Source organism: Haliaeetus albicilla, chromosome 13 (assembly GCF_947461875.1).
Source record: "Haliaeetus albicilla chromosome 13, bHalAlb1.1, whole genome shotgun sequence".
NCBI classification, from domain to species: domain Eukaryota; kingdom Metazoa; phylum Chordata; class Aves; order Accipitriformes; family Accipitridae; genus Haliaeetus; species Haliaeetus albicilla.
Genome location: NC_091495.1, coordinates 28908036 through 28932256, shown reverse-complemented (window position 1 = coordinate 28932256; position 24221 = coordinate 28908036). Strand labels below are relative to the sequence as shown.

Genomic DNA, 24221 nt, shown 5'->3' with positions numbered 1-24221 from the left:
AATAGTCCAAGGAGTGATAAACAGGAGAGGAACCTCACGTTGAATTACAAGAAACAGATCAGAAAGGCTGCATTTGTATTCATGAACAACAATACAATCACAGCAACAAAAAAAGATGAAGCCTTTACTGGAAAATACTGCTTACAACATACCTCAACAATTCCTGTCTCAGGCTACAAAAAGCTCTAGACTTCTAAAAATGTCTTCCTTTTACTTTTTCTTTCTCTCTCTCTCTTTTAAAAATTCTCACTTGCTATTTTTTGGCACAAGCTCCAAAAATTTCTAGCCAAAGAACTATTCTAGACCACAGCTCTATTTCAGACGTATTTTTCTTTAAAATAAAAAGACAGAAATGAAATTGATTTTCAGAAGATGAAAGCCTTTAACAAACCATCAGTGAAGTCCTTCTCAAATTGATAGCATCCATTCCTATCAAGCTTCTTCACTAATTCGATCAATTAAAAGCAAAAAAAAATTCTAGGATCATATATGTAAACTTGTATTTGACAATCTTTTCATCTAAAACAAGAAAAAAAAACAACACAAAAAACAAAAACCAAAATGGACCATCTATTATCATTCTGTCTCAGAACATCCTGCAAACGTAAGCACCTGTTCCTGAATTTCAGTGAAAGTACTCACACAGCAGAAATATAAGAATTCAATAATTCTTGTCTTACTTATTAAAAGTGCTTATCCCAAGTACTAAATATATGCCACAGGCAGCAATTGATCTTACAGCACTTCAGTTAAGTCTGCAATATATTTAACACATAAAGGAGCCCAGTTTCATCATGTAGAGAAGGATTCAATGTTAGCAGGTAGCAGCTGCCAGCACTTGGATACTGTTATTAGAAATGGTTTAGGCAGTTTATACACACACACAGCATTGATGTGCCTTCTGGTTCAGGCATTAGTAGCTACATCACGCACTTGAATCGCTCTGTGAAAGGCACCTTAAAATAGAGCTGGGGTCTGAGATCACTTTTATCACGGTAAATGCAGAGCAGTTTCATTGACTCTTCTGTTTAAAGTCAATGTGCTGGATTTACTCCCAGGCTCCTCTAGCACAGTCCAGGAGAGTCAAGAGTGACACATGCCAACCAACAAAAAACTGAGCAAAGGTGAGTATTCTTTGGAAAGGCAGATTGGTGTAACCCGTACAAAGAGACAAAAGCAATTAATCTCTTACACATGGAAGAATTAACATCCCGGTTTTCCATAGCACTGTACATCACTCCCACTCTGAATTTGTTTCCGTTTGAAGAATACAAAGTGAAGAAGATTAAGTTCTTCCTTGGCTAGGCCTATGCAGCTACCCAGAACGAAATGGGAGCCATTAGTTGATACAATGAAGAGGAGAACATGGTGCAGTAGTTGTTGTGTGTCTTGAAGTCATGTGCAGCACATTAACGCCAATGAGCAGAAAGACTTTCCCCTCATCTGACCTAGTTCTGTCAAAGATTCACACATGGAGATAGTGGGTGTAGAGGTGACACATGCAGTATCTTTAAAAATTTTGAAAGGCAGCAACTCACAGTGAAGAATACCCAAGACCTTGATGGGGAAAGTAAAGCTAGCTGAACTCTCAAAAATGCAGACAAGATATTAGAAGGCTGCCCAGAACTGTAGGCATACAAGAAAGTGAACAGCTAGGGCCAAGCCATCTTACAAATCAAAACAATGCTGGAAAAAAGGTGCCAGAAGGATGGTTGGTTTCAGGGCAAAGGTACATGATGCTGCAGATACGTCCTATTTGAAAGGAGCTACAAATTTAAGAACCTCCCCGCGCCCCGCGCGCCCCTTTTTTTAAAGCAGCCTGTAAAAAATTTTGTAAAAATCCAGTATAACTGCAAAAACATAATCCAGTTTGCTGGATTGTGAATTGCTGCTGACTGCACTGTGACAGGTGCAGCGCAGAAAGGCACTGTCCCCAAACATTTTTCACACAAAATCAACAAATAGTAGCAGAAATAAGGAGAAAAAGCTCAAAGAAACAGTAATTCTTCATTAGATTATTCTAAAAAATACATATCAATTATCTCTAACTCACTGTATACTCAGCCATTAGTAGCTGGATAGATTCTGTACAAAGAGTGGAACCAGTTGCCCAGGGAGGCTGTGGACTCCATGCCTGGAGGTATGCAAAGCCCGACTGTGCACATCTCTGAGCAACCTGTAGCTGTAGCTGACCCTGCTCTGAGCAGGAAAATGGACTGGAGGATGCCCAGTGGGTCCTTCCCACTCCAGCAATTCCCTGATCAGATTAAAACGGAGTTCTGATAAGTTACTTAAGGATGACTGTTTTTCCACAACATGAATCAGAGGGGGTGCTCTATGCACAAGTTAAAGCCTTGAAAAGAAGCAGAATACAATTGTGAATGAAGTCTACAAATGTTAAATCAGCTCTACGGGAGGACAGAAGAGGACCTTGGACAATACCATGCAGGAAAAGCATTGGTCATCACTGATGAACAGATTAATGGAAGAACCTGACAGTAAGGAGCAACAAAATGAAATTCAGTCTGGAAATGAAAGGCCCCCAAAAAATCTAATCACCTACTTAAATCTAAAGTTAAAAGATATACACAACTGTGGCATGTGTCCAATGTAAACCTTAATCCAACATAGCCAATATGCCAGTCTTTCTGACCGTATTGCTAATTTTCTTCACAGTTTCTAGGCAAGCCCCTGTATCTATTAGGGGAATGCAACAAACAGGAATATATAAAAGGTCCCCCTATATAAAAAGGACTGCAGTCTTAGGTCAAAAGTGATCAGTGACCTTCTTGGAGAAAGAAAAAAAACCTCTTGATGAAAGACAGACATGACAGATTGGAAACTATGTGAGCCAGCTCAGTACTCATTTAGTGAAATTTAATGGGCTTTGACCCAGGCTTACAAAATAACTGAAGTAACACAAGGGTCTTGCTCAAAACATACCACCAAAAATAACTTCAAAATGTGCTTTATTTTGTCAAACCAACCTCCAACACCAGAAATTCAAAACAAGAACCCATTTCTTCCTCTGTTACCTACTCTTCCCAATTACACCACAGGACTATGGTAATTACTACATGCCATTATATAACATATATATGTTCTTGTCCACCCCAAAAGAGAAGTTTTGTTTGTTACCTCTTACCGACAGTTATTTTGACAGTTCTTTTCTGAGAGTCCATCCTCATCTTCTCCCATAATATCCACTGCCGAAAATATCAGTGCAACCAGAATTGCAAAGCAGCATACCAGTGCAAAGATCACAATGCATCTTTGCTGGGACTGAAAGAGATTAAGATTAAAAAAGTTTTAATGGCATGAGCACATTCCAGTCAATGACCTGAGACTCTAAAACTTTTACGTAAGATCTAAAATTCTTTGAAGATCTTGCTGCCATAGCTGTCAATATGAAACACACCTCAGGATGAAAACACTCTCAAAACTGTCCTTCAGGTATCACCTTGAGATGTATTTTAAATCCCTCAGACATTGTTAAATAATTCATGTCACAAATAATACTCATAATTTAAACTGTTTTCTGTTTGTACCACAAGGAAAGCATTATGCATTAAAATAAAGATTCTTACATTAAGTACGTATTTTCTGATTGCGCCTCACAGGTAAAGTACACACTTAGGATAGCACTCAAAAGGCTTGAGAGTTTTGTTGTGTTTGGCTGAAATAAAACATGTCATTGCAAGATGACTGAAGAGCAAAGTCTTTTTTTTATTGCTACACAAAGTAACTGACATTGTTACTATGATTGTCACAGCAACTGAGGCACTTTGGCAAGTCCTTGGCCCACAGTACTTACAAGGAAAATAAATGCACAGGTGATAGATGGGATTCAAGGAAACAATGGGAGACTGTTGCTCAGTATGATAGGCAATGCCCTCCGCATCTCAGATTAAATATTACAACATGGCATAGCACTACCTTATTCTACAATATGAAATCCTGCAGTACTAAATCAGATACAACTGTGTACAGCCCTAGATAAATGTGAAACTTCCTAAAGACAATGTCCTGACATGCAACTTACATAGCTGCATGAAGGTAAAGTATATTTTATTCTAAAACCAAATGTCGAAACAAATATAATGTGTATTTTTCTACTGAAGAAAATTTGTAAAACCACACATATATAAAAATATAAAAGTCTAACTTCTGTTGCCATAGATATTTTCTTAATTTTCATTATTACCCTGTAATTAAAATGTCACATAAAGAAAATAAAGGAATGGGAAAGTGGGAAAGTATATGGGAAAGCAGGAAAAGTGTAAGAGAAAGAAGCAATGTTATGCTTGCTGCTGAAAACCAACTTCATAGTATTTCCATTGTTCCTGATATTTTGTTTAAGAGGTAATAAGTTTCCGAGCAATAAGAACATTTTCCCGTATGCCTAAAGAAAAGGTCTGACACATTTATTTTTAAAATAAGCTTCCAAAACTTCCAAACTAGTGCGCATCCCAGAAGAAACAAACTCATGCACCTCAGAACAAACCAGACACAAGCATTTTATTTCAGTCTGTGAAAATCTAAAACACAGAAGCAACTTCTTCAGACAAACAGAAACAAGTTTCCTGAAATTTAGTGAGAAATTTATCATTTTACCTAAGAGTTACACTGAATATGCTGCTTATGTTGTATGCATATTAGTCACTTTTATACACTTCAAATATACATTTAAATCTGTGTTTTCTAATATATCACCTAAAATGTTACAGCAATGCAGCATAGGAAAATCTTCAACCATCTGCAAAGCCTACTTCCAAAATAAATAAAAGTTGAACCTTTTTTTCTGCTGCTAGGTGTAATCACAGCAATGTATGAAAAGAATTAGAAATGACAGCTTTTGGGTGCCCAGAACTAAGGCTGCAGTCAGACACACAGTAGGATTTAAGAGAAAAATGTTAAAACATTGCCTTGTACTACTGGCAAGAAAAACTAAGAAGTGCCAAAGATAAAGAGGTATTCAGGTCTGGGACACTGCTTTATGCCATTTATTCATCAGCATGGCTCACACTCTTGGTAAGATGACCATCGTCTCATGCAGGTTTTTACACTTCTGTAAGTGTATTTGCAGAAACTGTTCGATGCAGCTTCTTGCAAGCACTGAGTATATCACCATGGCAGCAAGATAGCAAAGCTGCTCCCATACCAGCGAGCCAAACAGACCCGGGGCTCGTTCTCTAGCCCCTAAGAGCCGGGGACGTGACCCAGCACAGCTCGCAACACAAGCTTTCTTTTTCCTCCCAGACCAGGATAACTGCAGCCATTCCACTCACCAGCAACAGTCCCGAGTCCGTATTTTGGGCAAATTTGTCACAACAAGCATCCTAGCTACCACACAGTATAAATGACTTCATACCGTTGCTCCAGGGAATAACTCCCATCTTCTTGCTGTGTCACCATGCAAGCAGCAGAACAACTACAGAGAGCTGCAGGGTCACTGGACCAGCAGGGACCATGGTAGCCTTCAAGGCTGGGCCAACACACGTGGAGACAGCAGGAGATGTTTCATTAAAAGGAGCCACAATACCTCTATCACACACGTCATAAAACAGCAGTAAAAACCTTTTAGCCAGCTTAAAATTTAAAGGCCCAAAGCTGTATAAAATCTACAGTGTATCAAAAATGATACAGTATCACAAGAAGGAGAGATTAAAAAAAAGCAAAAAAAAAAAGCAGGTGCAACAGTTGCCTTAAGTTCCTTCAGTACCAGGAAATTTTATGGTAGCAATTTCTAGGTGTTTATGTTCAAGGAATACAGGAAGGGGAGGCCAAAATAATTCTGAATGGGTCCTCCTAATCTAGCTTTAAGTCCCATTCCACATAAATTTGGGGAACATAGTCAAGGCTTCTTGACTTCTGTGTTGTAGTCAAAATTTGTATAAAGTTTAAATCCCTGTTCTTTCAGTTTAGCATGTGTACAGCTTGTCACGCTTTGCAGTTTGACTGACTACTTCTCCCTATGAGTAGCACAACTTCTCCCTATGAGTAGCACAAAGTTAGTACCACTAGTAAGACCACTGCTATTCTACCAGCACTAAAGACAGAACTGCATAAATCTAATTTACTGCTCTTATTTACACAGACCCTTTATATTATGCATTTGTCTTTGACAATTATAACAGATAGTTATTTCAGTTTTTCTTAAGTACCAGCTTAACAGTATGGTTACAAGCAGTGTAGTAGTATACCTTTTAAATCCACACACACAAAAAAGAAGAATCTTATAAAACTGTGACAATAGTATTTTTTCTTTGAACTAAGGATAACACAAAATATTAAATAAAACAAAGCAAAAATTCCAAGTTTGCAATTATCCTATCCCTACATTTTTAGTCACAGGTCTGAAAGGTCAGGTAAAGACCATTTTTAAAAAAAGGAGGATTTTGAATGGTTTCACAGTTCATCTTGAAATTACTCCTGCTGAGTGGTGATTTTTTTGATTGCTTTTTAATCCATATATTGCAATAGTATTTAATATTTCAATATTGCTTAGATTCAAATTGATGTTTATATTAGAAAACAAACAATAAAAATAGCTACTGGCACCAAACAAGTCCTCTGAGCCCTTCTTTTGACAATGGTAATAAATCTTAATTTTCATGCACTAATGCCATACTGCAGGCAATTTTCTAATAGGCTTTTTCTAATTAAAATAGATTAGAACAGACCATGCCACTGTTTTATTATACCATCCCTGTGTGCCCGTGTGTGTGCATGTGCCAGTAATAGCACGCATCTTGAAAGAATTCAAAATACAAGAGCTCACGCCATAGACAGGCTAGAAGGAGTCAGACTCTTATGTCGGTGGGCCTGTGCAGACTGCTTGCTTGATGCTGTGTTGTTGCATATCCCATTGGCAACTGGGATCCCTCAGAGCTCAGCCGACCTATCGTTCTGCTTCCTTCAGCAAGTGCTGTCCTGGTTTCAGCTGGGATAGAGTTAATTGTCTTCCTAGCAGCTGGTATAGTGCTATGTTTTTGAGTTAGATATGAGAAGAATGTTGATAACACACTGATGTTTTCAGTTGTTGCTAAGTAGTTGTCGTGGTTTAACCCCAGCCAGCAACTAAGCACCACGCAGCCGCTCACTCACTCTCCCCCCATCCAGTGGGATGGGGGAGAAAATCGGGAAAAAGAAGTAAAACTCGTGGGTTGAGATAAGAACGGTTTAATAGAACAGAAAAGAAGAAACTAATAATGATAATGATAACACTAATAAAATGCCAACAGTAGTAATAAAAGGATTGGAATGTACAAATGATGCGCAGGGCAATTGCTCACCACCCGCCGACCGACACCCAGCCAGTCCCCGAGCGGCGAATCCCTGCCCCCCCCTTCCCAGTTCCTAAACTAGATGGGACGTCCCATGGTATGGAATACACTGTTGGCCAGTTTGGGTCAGGTGCCCTGGCTGGGCATGAGAAGCTGAAAAATCCTTGACTATAGTCTAAACACTACTGAGCAACAACTGAAAACATCAGTGTTATCAACATTCTTCTCATACTGAACTCAAAACACAGCACTGTACCAGCTACTAGGAAGACAGTTAACTCCATCCCAGCTGAAACCAGGACAGTAGTGTTTAGACTCAGTCAAGGATTTTTCAGCTTCTCATGCCCAGCCAGCAAGAAGGCTGGAGGGGCACAAGAAGTTGGAGGGAGCACAGCCAGGGCAGCTGACCCAAACTGGCCAAAGGGGTATTCCATACCATGGGACGTCATGCCCAGTATATAAACTGGGGGGAGTGGGGCTGGGGGGATCGCTGCTCGGGGACTAACTGGGCATCCATTAGTAGGTGGTGAGCAATTGCATTGTGCATCACTTGTATATTCCAATCCTTTTATTATTACTATTGTCATGTTATTAGTGTTATCATTATTAGTTTCTTCTTTTCTGTTCTATTAAACCCTTCTTACCTCAACCCACGAGTTTTACTTCTTTTACTGATTCTCTCCCCATCCCACTGCATGGGGGAGAAGTGACTGAGCAGCTGCATGGTGCTTAGTTGCTGGCTGGCATTAAACTGCTACAGTGCCTAAAAATCCTCTGTGTTTAAGCTTTCAGTCTTCAACACCTAATTATGGAACACAGGTGTCATGGTTTAACCCCAGCCAGCAACTAAGCACCACACAGCCGCTCACTCACTCCCCCCCATCCAGTGGGATGGGGGAGAAAATCAGGAAAAAGAAGTAAAACTCCTGGGTTGAGATAAGAATGGTTTAATAGAACAGAAAAGAAGAAACTAATAATGATAATGATAACACTAATAAAATGACAACAGTAGTAATAAAAGGATTGGAATGTACAAATGATGCGCAGGGCAATTGCTCACCACCCGCTGACTGACACCCAGCCAGTCCCCGAGCGGCGAATCCCTGCCCCCCACTTCCCAGTTCCTAAACTAGATGGGACGTCCCATGGTATGGAATACACTGTTGGCCAGTTTGGGTCAGGTGCCCTGGTTGGGCATGAGAAGCTGAAAAATCCTTGACTATAGTCTAAACACTACTGAGCAACAACTGAAAACATCAGTGTTATCAACATTCTTCACATACTGAACTCAAAACACAGCACTGTACCAGCTACTAGGAAGACAGTTAACTCTATCCCAGCTGAAACCAGGACAACAGGGTTGAGAAGGATCTCTAAAGCTTACGTAGTCCAGCTGTCCATATACATGGTTAATTTATATAAGTATTACTTCTAACAGATATTTGTCTAACCTGTCCCTAAAAACCTTTTGATGAAAGAGATCCTACAGCCTCTTCAGGCAACTCATCCCATGAGTTAGTACCTTATTGATGCCTAACTTAAGCCTCTTATGCTGCTATATACTTTTTTTCCCTTCTCATACTTGCTGAAAATGGAGAACACAGTATTTCATTCTTTCCTGCTGCAGTCTCTTACATATTTGAAGACTGCTAGAGGTGCTAAAAGACCTGGGCTCAGAGAATCTACTGGCTTGACTGGACCTGTCAGAGGACAACCATGGCTGAGATTTCACTCTTAACAGTGGGGAAATCTCTCTGCTGTAAGCCCAGAAATTCTGTTGTATGAGAGAAAGGTTTCTTCAGAGCTACTGGAAAATTGGGAAAGAAACTCCTGCAGGAAAAAGGACTATCAAAAATGCTATTTTCCATTTCATGAGCAAAATGTGTTTCTTTCACCTGCTTCCTCTAGCTTAAATAATACCAATGTTAAAACAAATACACTGCATTTACTAAAACAAAGCATGGTATTTTTCATGCTGTTATACCCCTAGGTAGAGAGTGAGAAAAAGGGCAAAAGCTGCACAATGGGTATGCAGTACAGTACTATTCAGACTAGATTTTAATATGAGAAGACCCTATCTCTTTGTTTATTATTAAGAAAAAGGATAGTCTATGTCAGTTAAGGTTGCATCAGAGCCTGTGATACCCAAGCGGAATTGAAAATGAGAGAAAGAAAAAGGCCTCCATCTTTACTGCACTCCTGTTACTCAAAAGCTGTTAAGAACACTTCAGTGGCCCATAAAGCTTTCAGTTTCTTCACAAACAATAGGTATTTCTGCAACACACTAGATTTAATCAGGAGTTTACTTTCCCTCAATACAGCACAAAAATGTTCTTCTTTCCCCAAACAGGAGCCATGAAATTGTAATGCTACATCCACTGAGAAAACTGAGCACATAACAACAAAACAAGTCATGGCTTTGAACTATTGCTTCATTTTTATACCTATTTAAAGAATAAAGGAGGTAATTTTTATACAGCATACTAATACAGAGTTCATATCTGTTTGTCAGAACCACAGAGTCTCTAAGAGGTAGGTTTTCACATCTTCTGTCATATCAGTAGTCTGCTCTTCCCTGCAGCATGTCTGAACACCAGTGTGAGAACAAAAGCACTCATCTTCAACATGAGTAACCTGTTCAACAGCTCTTAAAATTCTGCTTACAAGTAGGGTTTTATGGCCTCCTACAGTACATTTGCCAAAGATAGCAAGGAACTGGACTTCAAGAATTAGCAATCACTCTTGGATTAACCTTGGTTCTTGAAATCATAATGTGTGTTTATTAGAGAAAAACATTATCAGAAAGACTGTTTTCCATTAATCTGGAATCCATACACAGTAATAATCTTCATTGCAGACTTAAATCTTCCAGCTAGCATGACCTAATACCAATTAACACTTAAGCTCCTAGTAAACAAAAATAGGAACTAATCCAAGAGTGCTAAGGTAAGTTAAATATGTTTAAATTGGCTGGGCCCAGTAAGCTTCATTCTTGGATATTTAAGGTACTGGTTGAGGCTAACACAGAACTTTTAGCATGTCCCTCTGAAAACTCACGAGCATGAGTGAAGTATCAGAAGACTGGAAAAAGCAAAAGTGTTACCTATATTTAAGAAAAAAAACTGGGCAGGCAATAGAAGCTAGGAAATAATAAACTGTTATTTTAACTTCAATCTCTAGAAAATACTTAAACAAGTAAGCTATCATATGTAAACACCTAGAAGATAAGAAATTTTGTCAGAAAAATGTCACATCAATCAATTTTGATTTCCATCTTTCCTAGTCATGAGCCCTGTTATCCTGCTGGAAAAGCTGCAAATAACATATACTTTGATCTTTAATAAAAACTTTCTTAGAAACCACAGAAACTATGCCCAGATTATTATAGGAGAGGTGTAAAGCTGGTTGAAATATCATGCTCATTTTAAAAATGGGAGGACATTTTAGAAAAGATTCAGAGGATACTGCTGCATATCTGTTTTTGTTCACGTCTTCATTAACAATCTAAATTATGGACTAGAAAGGAAATGTGCTTATTAAGTTTTCAATCAAAACCAAAGCAGTGCAAATTGAAAGCATGCTGGAAGACTAGATTAAAATTTCAAAATGTTCTTGGCAATTTAGGGGGTATGTTGAGAAAAATAGGTTAAAATTCAATTAAGGAAAAGAGCTACCAGCAGGTAGGAGCAATCAGTTGCACAGATACAGGAACTGAGAAACCATTAGGAAAAAAAGGATAATCAAAATGATTAAGAGGCTGGAGCAGATGCTTTAGGAAGACAGACCAAAAAAGGTCTGTCCATAGTTTGGAGAGGAGAAGAAATATGACCAAGGGGTACAAAATCATCACAAGAGCACGAGGCATAGTGAAGGCAAAATTATTATTCACCAAGTACCACAATACCAGAAACAGGGGATGTTTATTGAAGCTTGTAGGAGTTAAGTTTAAAAAAGATAAAGTACTTTTTAATGAAGTGGATATTGAGAGTCTGGAATTTGTTGCCACAGGAGGCTGTGAAAACAAACAGCAGCAGCAGGTTTAAAAAGAGATTAGACAAAGCCTTAGAAAACTTGTCCAGAGAAAACAGACAGGGATGCGTTCTCTAATAGAAATGATGGGGCACATGCCATTGCCACTGTTAGACACATAGTACAGGACTAAATATGGCCTGGGTCTGAGCTGTAGAATATATCTTCTACACTAAAATAGTTTCCATTTTCCACAGAAGGACCCATGAGTTGTAGCAGAGTACAACCCAAACATGAATCAATCATGTCACAGTGTTGTGTTGACTTACGTCTCTACATCCTGCTATAATGTTTGTACTGCATACAAGGCAAAAATAATCCTTACCCTCTACTCCATGTTGGCCTATTTTGTTCACCTTTCAAGACTGCATGGAGACAATTTAGAGAAAAATCAACAATAAATATTTAGTCCTACAGTTACCTACACAAAAAAAGAGAATCAAGAGTTAATTCTCCAAACAACATTCTTTAACTTCTGTGCAACTTTCTAAGCAAACAAGGCATATGAAGTCACACTGTCTGCTCAGTTTCTTTTGAATCTGTATTTGAAAGAAAGATTTATAGAAATGTAATTCTCTCATACATTTTACAAAATCCAGTATGTAGGTAGACTTGACTGAGAAAGACCCAAATTAGTGCCTCTACGGAGGGAAAGATGGTCCGAAGTTTTGCCTTCCAGCACACGCGCAGCTTGGCACCACGCAGCCTCATGGAGAGAGGGATGGGAGGAATCACTGCCATGGTCATATACAGAGGGGTTGTGTGTCCTGAGCACGCATCCTCAGCGAAGCAACTGTGTTGGTTTCACTGCTCGCTGAGCAAACGTTTGATCCAACAGGTCAGGCATATAACACATGGACAGACACATTACTATAAATAGAAAACCAATAAACTACTTTGGAAGAAATCCAAGGCTTTAGAGGTTACATATATGAATCCCCTTCACACAAAGTGCTATATTACAGAAAGCTATTAACATTCAGAATATGAGCTCTATAAGAAAAAAGGGTTTCCAGCACATGACCAACTAACCTCTAATGCATTTTGTTGACCAGAACTGGCATAAGAGAAGGAGTGAAAAGCCTGAATACATTTAAGTGTTCATGTGCCATTTTCCCAAAATTGGACCCTGACTTCTCAACGTGATATATGGACTCAGTGTTCAGCATAATGTAAGACAGTATTATAGTTTGGCAATGCCAAAAAAAGGCCATTGTCTACCTTCAAAATAACAGTCTACTCAAATCCAGTGTCTCCAGTAAAGAAAAAAGGGAAAAACAAAAAAAGTATTGAATAATCTGAACTTGGCCGGAACAACCAATTCAGAATACTACTAATACCTCATTAGTAAAAACCACTGTAAATAGGATTTCTATATCCCGATAACTCTTCACCCATCTTTAAACGTGGACCTTCTAAGTAAGGACTCTTACCACAGCTAGCATTAGACCCATTAATCCGCCAGGGATTTTGCAAGTAAAAAGTGCTGGGCTAGAGAAAGCTATAATCGATTTCTTCACCATATAATAAAAAGACAAAATACCTTTAGAAAAACCAAACCAAGCAAAAAAACCCAAACCCAAACACCAGGACTGATGGCAACAATATTAGATTAACATTTTGGGGTAACCCAAGAAAGAGAGGTCTTAAAGTACACTGAAGGGAAGGGTGGAGGGAAGAAAATAAATAAGAAGGGGGGGAGGGGAAATACGTCCAATATGGGGAAAAAAAACCCCAACAACAGGAGTCCATGGTTCACAAAAGAAGAAGTTGGAAAAAGGAAGGAAGCAGAAAGGTAAGTAAGAATGAATGAAAACAAAATTACAAAAGATAGAAGCAACAGGTAGAAAGAAAAACCGAGAAAACTGGATATAAATATAAAATTAAAAAGATACAAAAAGATATAAGAAAAAAGGTTAAAATTTCAGATTAGCACTTGAGAGTCTACAAACTAGAACACTGCAGCTAAAAATGGTGTTACTAGCACGTATTCGCGTACAATGCTCAACTTTATATATTAGATCTTTTATGTATAGATAAGGGACTTTCTATATACAACTTTAGTTCACAAATACAATTAAAAACTAAACTCAGCCCTCTTCAGAAATCCAGTGAAACAGAGCCAATAATCACTGAGCAAACAAACATTTAAAGGTCTATTATTTCTCATCAGGAACCGGATCTTGTAAGGCAGCATTTTGAGAAAGAATGAAATTAATAAATACATCAAGATGCAAGCTATTTACTATATTGCAGAACAGTCCATTTAAAATCAGTTATAGCCATCAGAGGACAGCTGGCTGGGGGAATCTAGCAGATGATACAAAGACTGGCCTATAGTTTACAAGCCCAGGTATCAGCAGGCACTGTGGTTGTCCGATTGCTAGCAGAAAACGCTCTTCGCAATTTTACACCCTTTATGTATCAACTCTGGAGTCTACAGCATAGCAGCAGTCCAAGCAGTTAGAAAGCTCCAAGTAGTAGCCCTACATCTCTCCACATCTAGTTTAAATTTGATGTTGATAGTCTTAGCTCCTAATGGAAAACTAGACTGAAATACCACAGTCTCTACAAATCAGAATCTTCTGCAGGCACTGAACATGAAACTGCAGTAACTTGCCATATTGCATCTGCCTCTAGCCAGAAATTCTTGTTTTCATAATAATCAGAAAAAAAAAAAAAGTCTACATTACTATTAACTTTTCCACGCTTGTTTGCATTCATCATAATCCCAATTTTCTACTAAGCCTTACCCATGAATTTCTTAAATCTCTTCTGGAACGAACTGTTCATTGTACACTTTCAAATTTTAATCTAAAGATTAATCATGTTTCTACTAAAGTGAAAAGGAACATTTTAAATTACAAAGAAGGGGGAAAATATACTTTTATTCTTAGTTGCTGGTGAAACATGCTCAAAACTTTTCCCCTTAAACATTTCAGACTCATTTTTAAACATCTCACCAAGAAGGGAAGGACATCCCACATCTGAAGTACTTGAAGTCATGCATTTAACAGGCCTAACACACATTTCAGGTTTTATTTCCATTTGGTCACCTTTGAACACCAAATGAGCTGGAGAGCTGAACTGTCAATTTGGCTACAATGACTCCAGAGCGAATCCATCCCACTCCACCGGATCAGTCTAATACACATTGCTCTGGCAGCACAATTCTGCCCCAAACTAGGCAGGGCTGCCGTAACTACAGGACAGCTTTAGCTCTTCAGGTAAGGCTCCTAAAGGAGCAAAATATACCAGCAATAAAGGTTCTAAATTCTAACATCAACTCTGTATTAAAGCACGTTCCAGCCTAAGGACAATCTGTTGAGATGGCAACATCCAGCAGAACACTTTAACAGTCTGAATCCAGGACAAGAAGCATTTGGGGACAGAGGATAGAATGGGGTGTGCTCTGGCTAACTATAGTATTTAGCATTGCAACACAAAGAATTTGAGGCCGCCTGACAGAGGGGATCAGAAAAATGTTTGGCAGCTATTTTGTGTGCACACAATAAACAAACATTTACGTGCAAAGGACCTTTTAAGAGAAAATGCAGCAAGCCTAACAATGTCAGTGCAAGTATATCCATGACAGATTATTCCATATCCCTTTGGCATCCAAAAAGCACCTAAATGCCTTTGTGGGTCTTACCCACATCTGTGCCATGTTCCCTGAAATCAATGAGCATTTGGAATGTAGATTCTGGTTCCAGGACAGTTATTAAATGTATAATTTTTTTTTTGTGTATATATATTCTTAATTATGTATATTTATACACACAGACACTCCATATATATAATAATGACTGTTAACAGCCAACACAAATCTGTTTCTAAATCACAAGGAAAAATCAGTAATATGTTAGATTCAGTTATATATGTTTATTTGCGAAGGCAGACCAGACTATATACAGATGAATATATTGATTTCATACTTGTGATCTCTAACATAAAAATGGTAATGCCTCTGTGAGTTTTAAAAGTAACTATAATTTATTTTAGTATTTTGGTAACTGGAAAAAAAATACTGGTGACGCACGCAGTTAAGTAACCTAAAACTTGCTGACAGCACAGCATCAACCTCAAAAATCATATTTCTTTCAAGAAACTGTTTTATCTAATAATGCTACTAATAAGGCTTTAAGATAAACTAAATGAAATTTGAAAGTCATGAGGAAAATTTTTTCCCAGTGTTTGCATATGTCATTTTTGGCACATTAAATGATCATATGTACAGTCAGCTCAAGCTTCTTGGACACAGCCTTTCATTGTTTTTCTAAGATTCTTCTTTTAAAAGGAGACAAGACCCCCCCCCCCCAAAAAAAAAAAAAAAAAGAGTAAAAATAAGAAATTGTGGCTACGGGCATATAAATGCCACCAGGGAGGCTGTCAGACACAAATTTGAACTCAAGTGCAGTTCTGCAGCATAACAAATTTACCACTCTGCCTGGAGCACGTTTTTTTCTTAGCCGGATTAACAAGGCAAAAGACATTACCTTAAACTTTTTCCACTGAGGTTGAAGCATCTCATCCTGCAATTGGGACAGGGTAAGAGTGCATGTGCCATCAATTACAACAACATCACATTAAGTCCTGATAAAGCAATCATTCTACAATCAAAGGCAGGTGGTGTAACTGAACCTAGAGGCACTAACTTAGTTTTTTATATGAATCACAAATTGCTAGGTTCGCTTCCATAAAGTGTAAAAAGCAAATTAAGAAGATTTCAAATGTGTTTTTTTTAAAGAGTTTCCTTTTACTGATTCTGATGAGACACACTTGAAGAAAAAGTTTTATTAACACTATTATAAATTGTCACAAGTTCATGAAATGAAATTATCTCATATATGGAAGCATTTATTTTTAGCTTATTCTGAATTTCTAACTACACTGTGAGTACATGCTGAAATAATACATTTGCCATTCGGCCAAGCAAGTTAATTCCATTGTCACAGAGAACCCAACCAATGTGACATTCACAATAGGAACTACATTCTACTTTAAAGAGAGATAAAGGAAAATGAAGAGAGACTTATGATCCATAGCTAATCAGAGATATAAAGGTAAACTAGTTAATTATAGTGATTAAGTGTATGTGATTTATGCTTTCTTTCTTATGACACACTTGAGAGGTAATTTAGTTACCATATCTTTTATCCTATAAAATTCTGCATTCAAATTGACAGTATTTGTAACTTTTATACCTTCTACTTGATGGATAATTCCTTTTCAGTCTGGAAGATATGTAACATTATGAGTAAAGATGGGACTGCCATATTGACTTTGGCTTCTGGGAACTCAAATTTATATACACAAAACTTATCCCTACTATCATTTTTGGAAATATGAAACAAAGTTATTTGGCCCAGATCATTCTCTATGTCACGATGCCTGAATATCTGCAGTAAAGGAACAAGAGACAAAAATCTCCCACCTTGGCATCTGACACTTGTCTATGATTCCAAATGACACTTTTTACAGTGAACAGAGGACTGAAGAGTGGGATGTCACCAAGAGCAGCACCATCCCTTACTCGGCACACAAAGCTCCAATATGCACAAAGCTAGGCTGGAAGTACCCACTTTCACGTGCATCCCACAAAGGCAGCTGACTCTCCTTGGAGGAAGCCCCAGGGGCTCTGCTTTGCTCACTTTTCTCTGACCAAGAGAGACATTCCAGTTCTGGGTTTTTTGTGTGTCAGTTTTTTGGTTTTGTTTTTTTTTTTTTTAATTGAAAGCACTTCCTAGCAAAGCAGGAATGATTTATGTAAGGAAAAAAATCAATTCCTCAAAGTTTTCAATGACTGGAATGTCTGGTGCTATTTATAATAATTGTTAATAATAAGTCTTATTGATTCAAAAGATATTTGGTCAGAAAGGCTTTCCCTGAATCACAGCAAAAGAACAAAGATTTGAATATTTACAATGAGAATAAATTTATAAGCACACATGAATATATAACAAGCTGTCCTGGGACAGAGTTAACTGTCTTCCTAGTAGCTGGTACAGTGCTATGTTTTGAGTTCAGTATGAGAAGAATGTTGATAACACTGATGTTTTCAGTTGTTGCTCAGTAGTGTTTAGACTATAGTCAAGGATTTTTCAGCTTCTCAAGCCCAGCCTTTCTTACTGGTTTTCTTACTCTGTTTATATGAGAAATAAATTAGGTTTTTAAAATAATAATTTCCACAACACTATACATAAGGATAATCTATCGACATCATAACTGACTGAACATACATTAAAAAATGTTAGCTTGGCTTCCTATATTTTCTATTTTGTCTTTGATTGTTTTTTTGCATCTAAGTCTTTGAAAATCCAGATAAAACAGAGCCCAGTAATGTAAAACATTTCACTTCAGTAGGTGGCAGAGAATCTGCTCTTTCCGTCAACCCATCATCAATTTTCATGACACCTGACTTGAAAATCTCTTGAAGACCTCCACCTTTCTATTACATATCATTTAAGTCAAGCAATGGATTTAGAAGTTACTGAGAAGGAAAAAGATGCATGCATATGAATATACATATTTACACACACAGCCTTGACCACAGAAGTCTTGGTTTAATAGGAAAACAGTCCTAAAGATTAAATATGATATCCAATATTATGACTGTTATGGTTAAAAGAAAATAAAAATATCTATACAGGTACATGGCTGTTCCCATGAAAACTATCAAGTGTTCTGGCCTGAGTTTGTGTCTAGCTTTATTATTGTTTTTAATTAGGTAATCACTACAGATTTTTTTAATCATTGCCAATTTGGAATTTTAATAATTCTGTAAAATAAAACACAGAATGAAGCTACTGTGAAGTTCTGGCTTCTTGTTCTCAGTCCTGTAGCAGAGAATCCCAATAAAGTAAAAAAAAAATGAAAGAGATAAAGGCAAACTTTGAATACAAAATAACCACACAGCAATTTGACATGGTGGAGGCACACATCCCTCATTGAAGTTTCAATGCTCCTGAAAGGAGAGGAGGTGTATATTGCACCTCACCAAGAGAAGTGATGATCTATCAGAGAAAGTTCCAGGAAAGAGTAACTGCATGCCAAAGAGTGTCACTAAACATTATCACCTTTCATCCTACTGTGAAGTCCAGTATTTTTGTGGAGGGTTGGGGTTGTTTTTTTTTCCTTTTCTTTTTTGACAACAAACTTTATTGGCCATACTCTCTTAGGAGGAAAAGAAACTATATTATTTGGAATAAAAGCCTCTTGTGGCAGTCTATCAACTGAGGAAAATTGTTTTGAGCATAGGTTTGTGCTCACAATACCTTAACAAGCCCTTTCTAAACTGCAAAATAAAGTGCAGCTTAAGTTTTCAGTTAAACGTCAAGGCACTAACACAGAAAAATCATCTAAAGAAAGGTAGAGAGATTTATCTGGGAAATCTCAGTCTCATTCCCAATCTAAAAATAAGAATAATTTATTAGAAGCTCTCTCTCAAAAAGGTAGCCATTTTGTTAAGTTCTATAAAATTCACACAGACATCCACATTTCATCTGCCACATTGTCAGAAATTTTCATATAATAAGGTTCCAGGGGTCTCAAAGTACGGAAGTTTGCTCATTTCTCAGAAAGTAGCAAAATGCTAAATAATTGCTAGCATTTTGGAAGTAATTTGAGATATGTAGATCTTACACTGTCATATTATATTGATTTGCATTTTAAGTTTTCTCCTGAAAGCAACAGCTGTAAAATGCGTGCACACTGCACTTATGAAAACAAGCTTAAAATCTAAATAATTTTTGTACACATTGCTTAAGGCGGAAATGTATTTCACGTGAATAAAAACCAATACAGTGTTTATTGTGTATTCTGGTAAAATAATAAATGAAATTCAAGTAAAATTAGGTACATGCTTTCTGAATGTATAACGTTTTAACAAGTATAATTTTAAGCAAGGCACATGGATGCTCTACTACTAGCAAATAACAAACTCAGATAATGTAGGTTGATAACATTTCCAGATTACTCTGTGTCAACATGTGTCCCTGTACATACTTGCTGAGACAACAGTGGTTCTCATAATTCTTAACTTACAGATTCCCTCTGTATAGGAAATGTAAGCCTAATGGCAACAGGCTTGCTTTTCTTAGTTTCCTAGCCATTTATAAAGAAAATTAATAAAATGTCCAGTGGTATAGGTACACTATGTATGCGCTTCTTCCAGAGCACATTCTTTGTGCGTATTTTGATTCTTTCTGAGATAATATACAATATCAGAATAAGACAAGACAGCCTTGCTGTAGAAGCTATATAAAAGGCTGTGTATGTGCTCGTACTATCAGCTGATTGATATTCCATGTTCATGTCCACATAGATTTTATTTTTAAATTGCAGGTATTTATTCCCATATTACTCTATTAAGAGATTTCCACAAAAATAGTTACAGAAAGCATTGTTCCACAATCTAAAAGAAGTTTAATTTTGTTGTTTGACATGCACTGAATGAATTAATGGAAGCCAAGCAAATTAATAGATATCTTTGCTGGCATTTGTAAGAAATATGCACATACACACATATATGTCCTACAAAGCTTATTTCTGGGCGAATGCCATTATATATCAAAAGCATAGAATAGTAGTGCCCAGACTTGTGGGCTCACTGAAACACTGCCAGACCTCAAGAGCTGTAACAGAAAACCACAACTATTTCTCAACAAATCGCAACTGCAATAAAAGTAAACTAAACGGTAATATTTAATGCAGTTCAGTGTATCAGCTATAGATCATCTACCATAATTCCTGTAGGTCATCAGTGTTGTCTGGACTGCAAAATTTCACAGACAGAGAGAGCTTAATGGTCCGGGGTCAAAGTTACCTTTTCCTATAGAGGAGAGAGATGGGGAAGATGCGCAGACCCCACTCAAACCTAACTCTCCAAATGTACAGCAGAGATGTTCAGAATATGTATTCTCAGTATATAGCAAAGGACAAAATTTTGTAGCAGCTTTGAGCTAAAGACGTGCGTATGCATGCATTATAGACATAAATGTCCATGAACATATCAAGATGTTGTATCACTAAAAATGACACATGCTTTGCAGTAAGCTTACCAAATGACACACACTTGTTACTGTTTGGTAAGGAGTTACTGGAGAGAAGGTTGCTCTGAAACGCTATCCTTATCCACTAAAGAGCCACCAAGCTTGCTAGCACACTCCCAATGCAGATTTAAGCCATGATCTTCTATGCCATTTCTCACGTTCCTCATTTTTATGCTGATGGCAAACTTCCCATCTGCTCCTGCCTTTCTCTACTCCCCACCTTTCTTTTGTATTGAATTTGCTATTGGCTTTGAACAAGCCGCTGTGTATAGTAGCAATTTTGCCACTGTCTTTAAAAAGAACAAGGTTTAACTTAATCTTCAAAAAGCATATATAATTGTTTTTCTGTTGCAAAAGCCAAAAATCCTTTGAATAAAAATGTGATAATTTCTTTCAAATCATAAAACTTCCTCTTTCAAGGGGCATTAAAGTGCAGACTATAATCACATAAAAGTCACTCATTCAAAACAACCTTTTCCAGGGACAATATACACTTCATTGTTTAAAACCTTTGCCTTTTCTTCAGTTCATTCTGTCTGGCTATGAAAACTCCAGTTCCATATGGACCTAGGGGCATAATTTGATATGTGCCTAAGTCGAAACTCATCCACTTCACTGAGCTCAAATTCAGATTTTTCCAAGGACATAAAACTGCAGCTATAATCTACCACATTCATTTTGCCATGTTCAGAATGTACAGCCAGGTAGCAACCTCATAGCTCAAGCACTTCTCCTGTTTAACATGGTTCTCTGTTAGACAAGCCTCTTGATCTCATTTTGAGATTACGCTAAATATATAAAGAAACACTATCAGATACAGTGTAGTCATCAGCTTCATTTATACTTTGAATGCAAAAGTCTCAATCAAAATTTAATAGATGATTCAAAGCATCTGGCACCTTATTAAATATTCACTTATTACCCTATTACATATTACCAAGAAGAGATGGCATTTTGATTTCCCTTTGTTGCTAAGACTTTCTGACAGATTTATAATTTTCTTTATCCCTTTTTTCTGTGCCATTCTTTAAAGGCCGTTCCACAACATGCAACAGTTCTAGATTTTGTCCCTGTTAGACAATTATGCTCCTCTAGGGGACGTACCAAATGGCAAGACATCTTACTTTGTCTGCTAGGACTGCAAGGCTGGATTTGTTTCTAAAAATTAGCTTTGTGCTAAGCTACTGAGCTTTTCACCAAGAAAAAGTGAACAACCTGAACAATAAAGCATGACAGTAACTTCTTTTTCTGTTTGCAACTGTGTTCTATTACCGTACTGCTAAAATAACCTTACTAAGGTCACTGCCTTTCTTCAAAATTTGCATTAATATAAACATGAACAGAATTTGGCCCTTGTTCTTAGCTCCTCCATGGCTGACAACTTCTACAAAGTTATTTAGTAAAGATGAAAATGTTTAAATACATGTCATTCTGATACATCTGTTTCTTGCACAGCTTTCAGCTTGGTTCTTACATTAAAAAAATAATGGGTATACTGGCAACTAACTACGCTTGCCATCTCAAGTACATATTAATAACTTTAATAGACGGAGAAACTTTGCAATAAATTATTATAAAGCTCAACAGTTTTGCCTGAGAAGCATAGAAACTATGGGTTTAAACATGAGAGGGAAAAAAAATTATTAGTTTCCATCTAAACCACAATAGTTCAAACTGAAGGAAATTACCTAGAAATTTATAAATTCAATAAATATGCTTGTGCCTATCCAGAGATCTCTCCAAGGACACTGAATCTATTTGCTATATCTGCAGAAATTATATATATTCCCTTTCTGATGTTCTGTAGTTGTGCAAATTACTTTGTAGATGGCAACTTCGACAATTTATCTCTTTACTATATAGGAATGGGCTCAGAGACTGTAAATGATTATTTGACAATAAGCATCTCTAGTTTTTTGGCTCAATGCTAGAATTTTCCAATGCCCTGTTCTCTGTTAGACATCACAGCTCTTCCCATAGAGAGCTGAAAGAAAGTACCCAGGCAAACTTCTTGGCTGAAATGAAGATCTACAATGAGTTTGAGAGAAAGAAGAAATTACCTGAAGGGTAAAAAAAAAAAAAAAAAACCAACAAAAAAACGCAAAACCAAAAAAAAACCAGTTTTAAAAATTTTGCTGTCATCTTCTACTATTTTACCTTAGATAAGCACAGGGCAGAACACAACATGTGATCTAACATCTGTTCAAAATGTTGTAACTAATGGTTTGGATGGTATCCTTTCTGAAAAGCAAGCCCTATCTCTTCTTCTCTCCAGCCTGTACGCTGTCATCCTTCAGCTGGGCTGCCACAAAGCTAGCAGAGCTACTTCAAGGAGGGTACCTAATGCGTAGGCAAACTAGGCCACTCTGCTGTGGCAAGGCAAGGGGAAGGGAATGGCCCTAGCCCATCATTATTCTAAGAGCTGGAATGGCTACAGGGCAACACCAATGCCATCAAGATGAATTAATACTCAATGGATGATGCTATTCCAAAGGCAGCTGAGGATAATGAGGTTGCAGAAGTTGTTTAAGGCCACTCTTCTCAACAGCAATCTTGGCATACTGTACGAGGTGATTAAAACTGAGTTGGCAGATAGTGGGCTGTCTGTAACAGTCAGGGCTGCTAAGAAAAATTTTTTTAAAATCTTTATTATCTCTCCAAGGTACATGCGCAGCCAGAAAAATCAGCAGTGTCGTTCTGTTAATGTAATATTACAGGATCCAAACTGCCCTTTTCAGCCTCTCTGACAGAAGAAAGCTCTATGGACTAGAACGAGGCAGGTCTATGGGATGAAGAAGGACAGAAAAGGAACACTATTTGGACCTCACCAAATAGAGTGATAAGACAGAGGAATTTAAAGAACTATTTTTAAAAAGTGAAAATACAAATACCACAAGAACATTACTGGTATTTGATGCTGAATTGCCCTGAAAATGATACATTGACTCACAGGCAAATCTAGCAGAACACCTAGAAAGTCAAGTTTGCATCTGTTGCACCACCCAGGGCGAGTGCTCCAGTGCTATCACAGTAACTACAGTACTTGTGCTTACCCTCTGTGGCCTTGATGTTGGAGCAGAGAGCGTAATGAAGTAAAAAATCCTGTCATGGTGCATCTGATACTCAGGAACCCCTTCCATAATGAAGCTATGCTCAAACTCCTTTTATCCTCCCCCCCGACCCCCCTTTACATCTAAGTGTCTGGTATACCCAAGGAATAAAACCCAATCTTTTCATATAACAATGGCAGTATATTTTGCTTTTTCTTCTGCAATATTATTATCTTTTTGCTAGCACTCACTGATTTGCCCTCAATTTCAGCAAGTTCCCTGCCTCATCTTTGAAAAGATATCTTTGCACCAGAGAACAAAGATGCGTTTAGACTCTGTAGTATGCCCCAACACCTTCACTCAAAAATCCAGGGAGGCTTCAGTATGTTCTACAAAAATTTTTTGACTGCTGTCAGAAGTGTCAGAAAACAACATCAAAGTCCCCTGAGAATATGGGAGGGTTCCAAAAACAGAAGGAGCCACAGAAGTAATTTCCATCTACCATTTTAGATTGTCTTCATTTCCAATACACGCTTGGAAACTTTCAATAGTTTCAGCTTGTCCCAGCCCATGACTATAGCAAATAGCTTACTATGGCTCTTATTATGACTTATTCCACCTATACTACCATATAAAAATCTACGCAACTGTGACACCTCATTCCAAAATACCAGTCCAATATTAAAACACTACATGCTGACTGCCAGGAAGACCGACCTCCCTTCTTCTACCTGAAGTATTTTTGCCTAGCTTTGTTTATGAGAGTACAGAGAGTTTTACCTCCTCTTTGACTGCTACACTGAGTC

General features: G+C 37.6%; 1 protein-coding gene across 6 annotated transcripts in view; it reads right to left on the bottom strand.

Annotated features, from left to right (window-relative positions):
- Nucleotides 1-24221, bottom strand: part of PLD5 (phospholipase D family member 5) — a 202686-nt gene that overhangs the window by 121281 nt on the left and 57184 nt on the right. For 3 of the 6 annotated variants that reach the window (XM_069800629.1, XM_069800627.1, XM_069800628.1), the window contains exon 2: nucleotides 3146-3282. The exons of 1 other annotated variant lie outside the window; for it this stretch is intronic. In XM_069800629.1, coding sequence (XP_069656730.1) covers nucleotides 3146-3282 — 137 coding nt within the window. Of the gene's footprint in view, nucleotides 1-3138; nucleotides 3283-11640; nucleotides 11737-24221 lie in introns of those variants that run through there. 2 more of the 6 variants (XM_069800630.1, XM_069800631.1) reach the window with 2 other exon arrangements.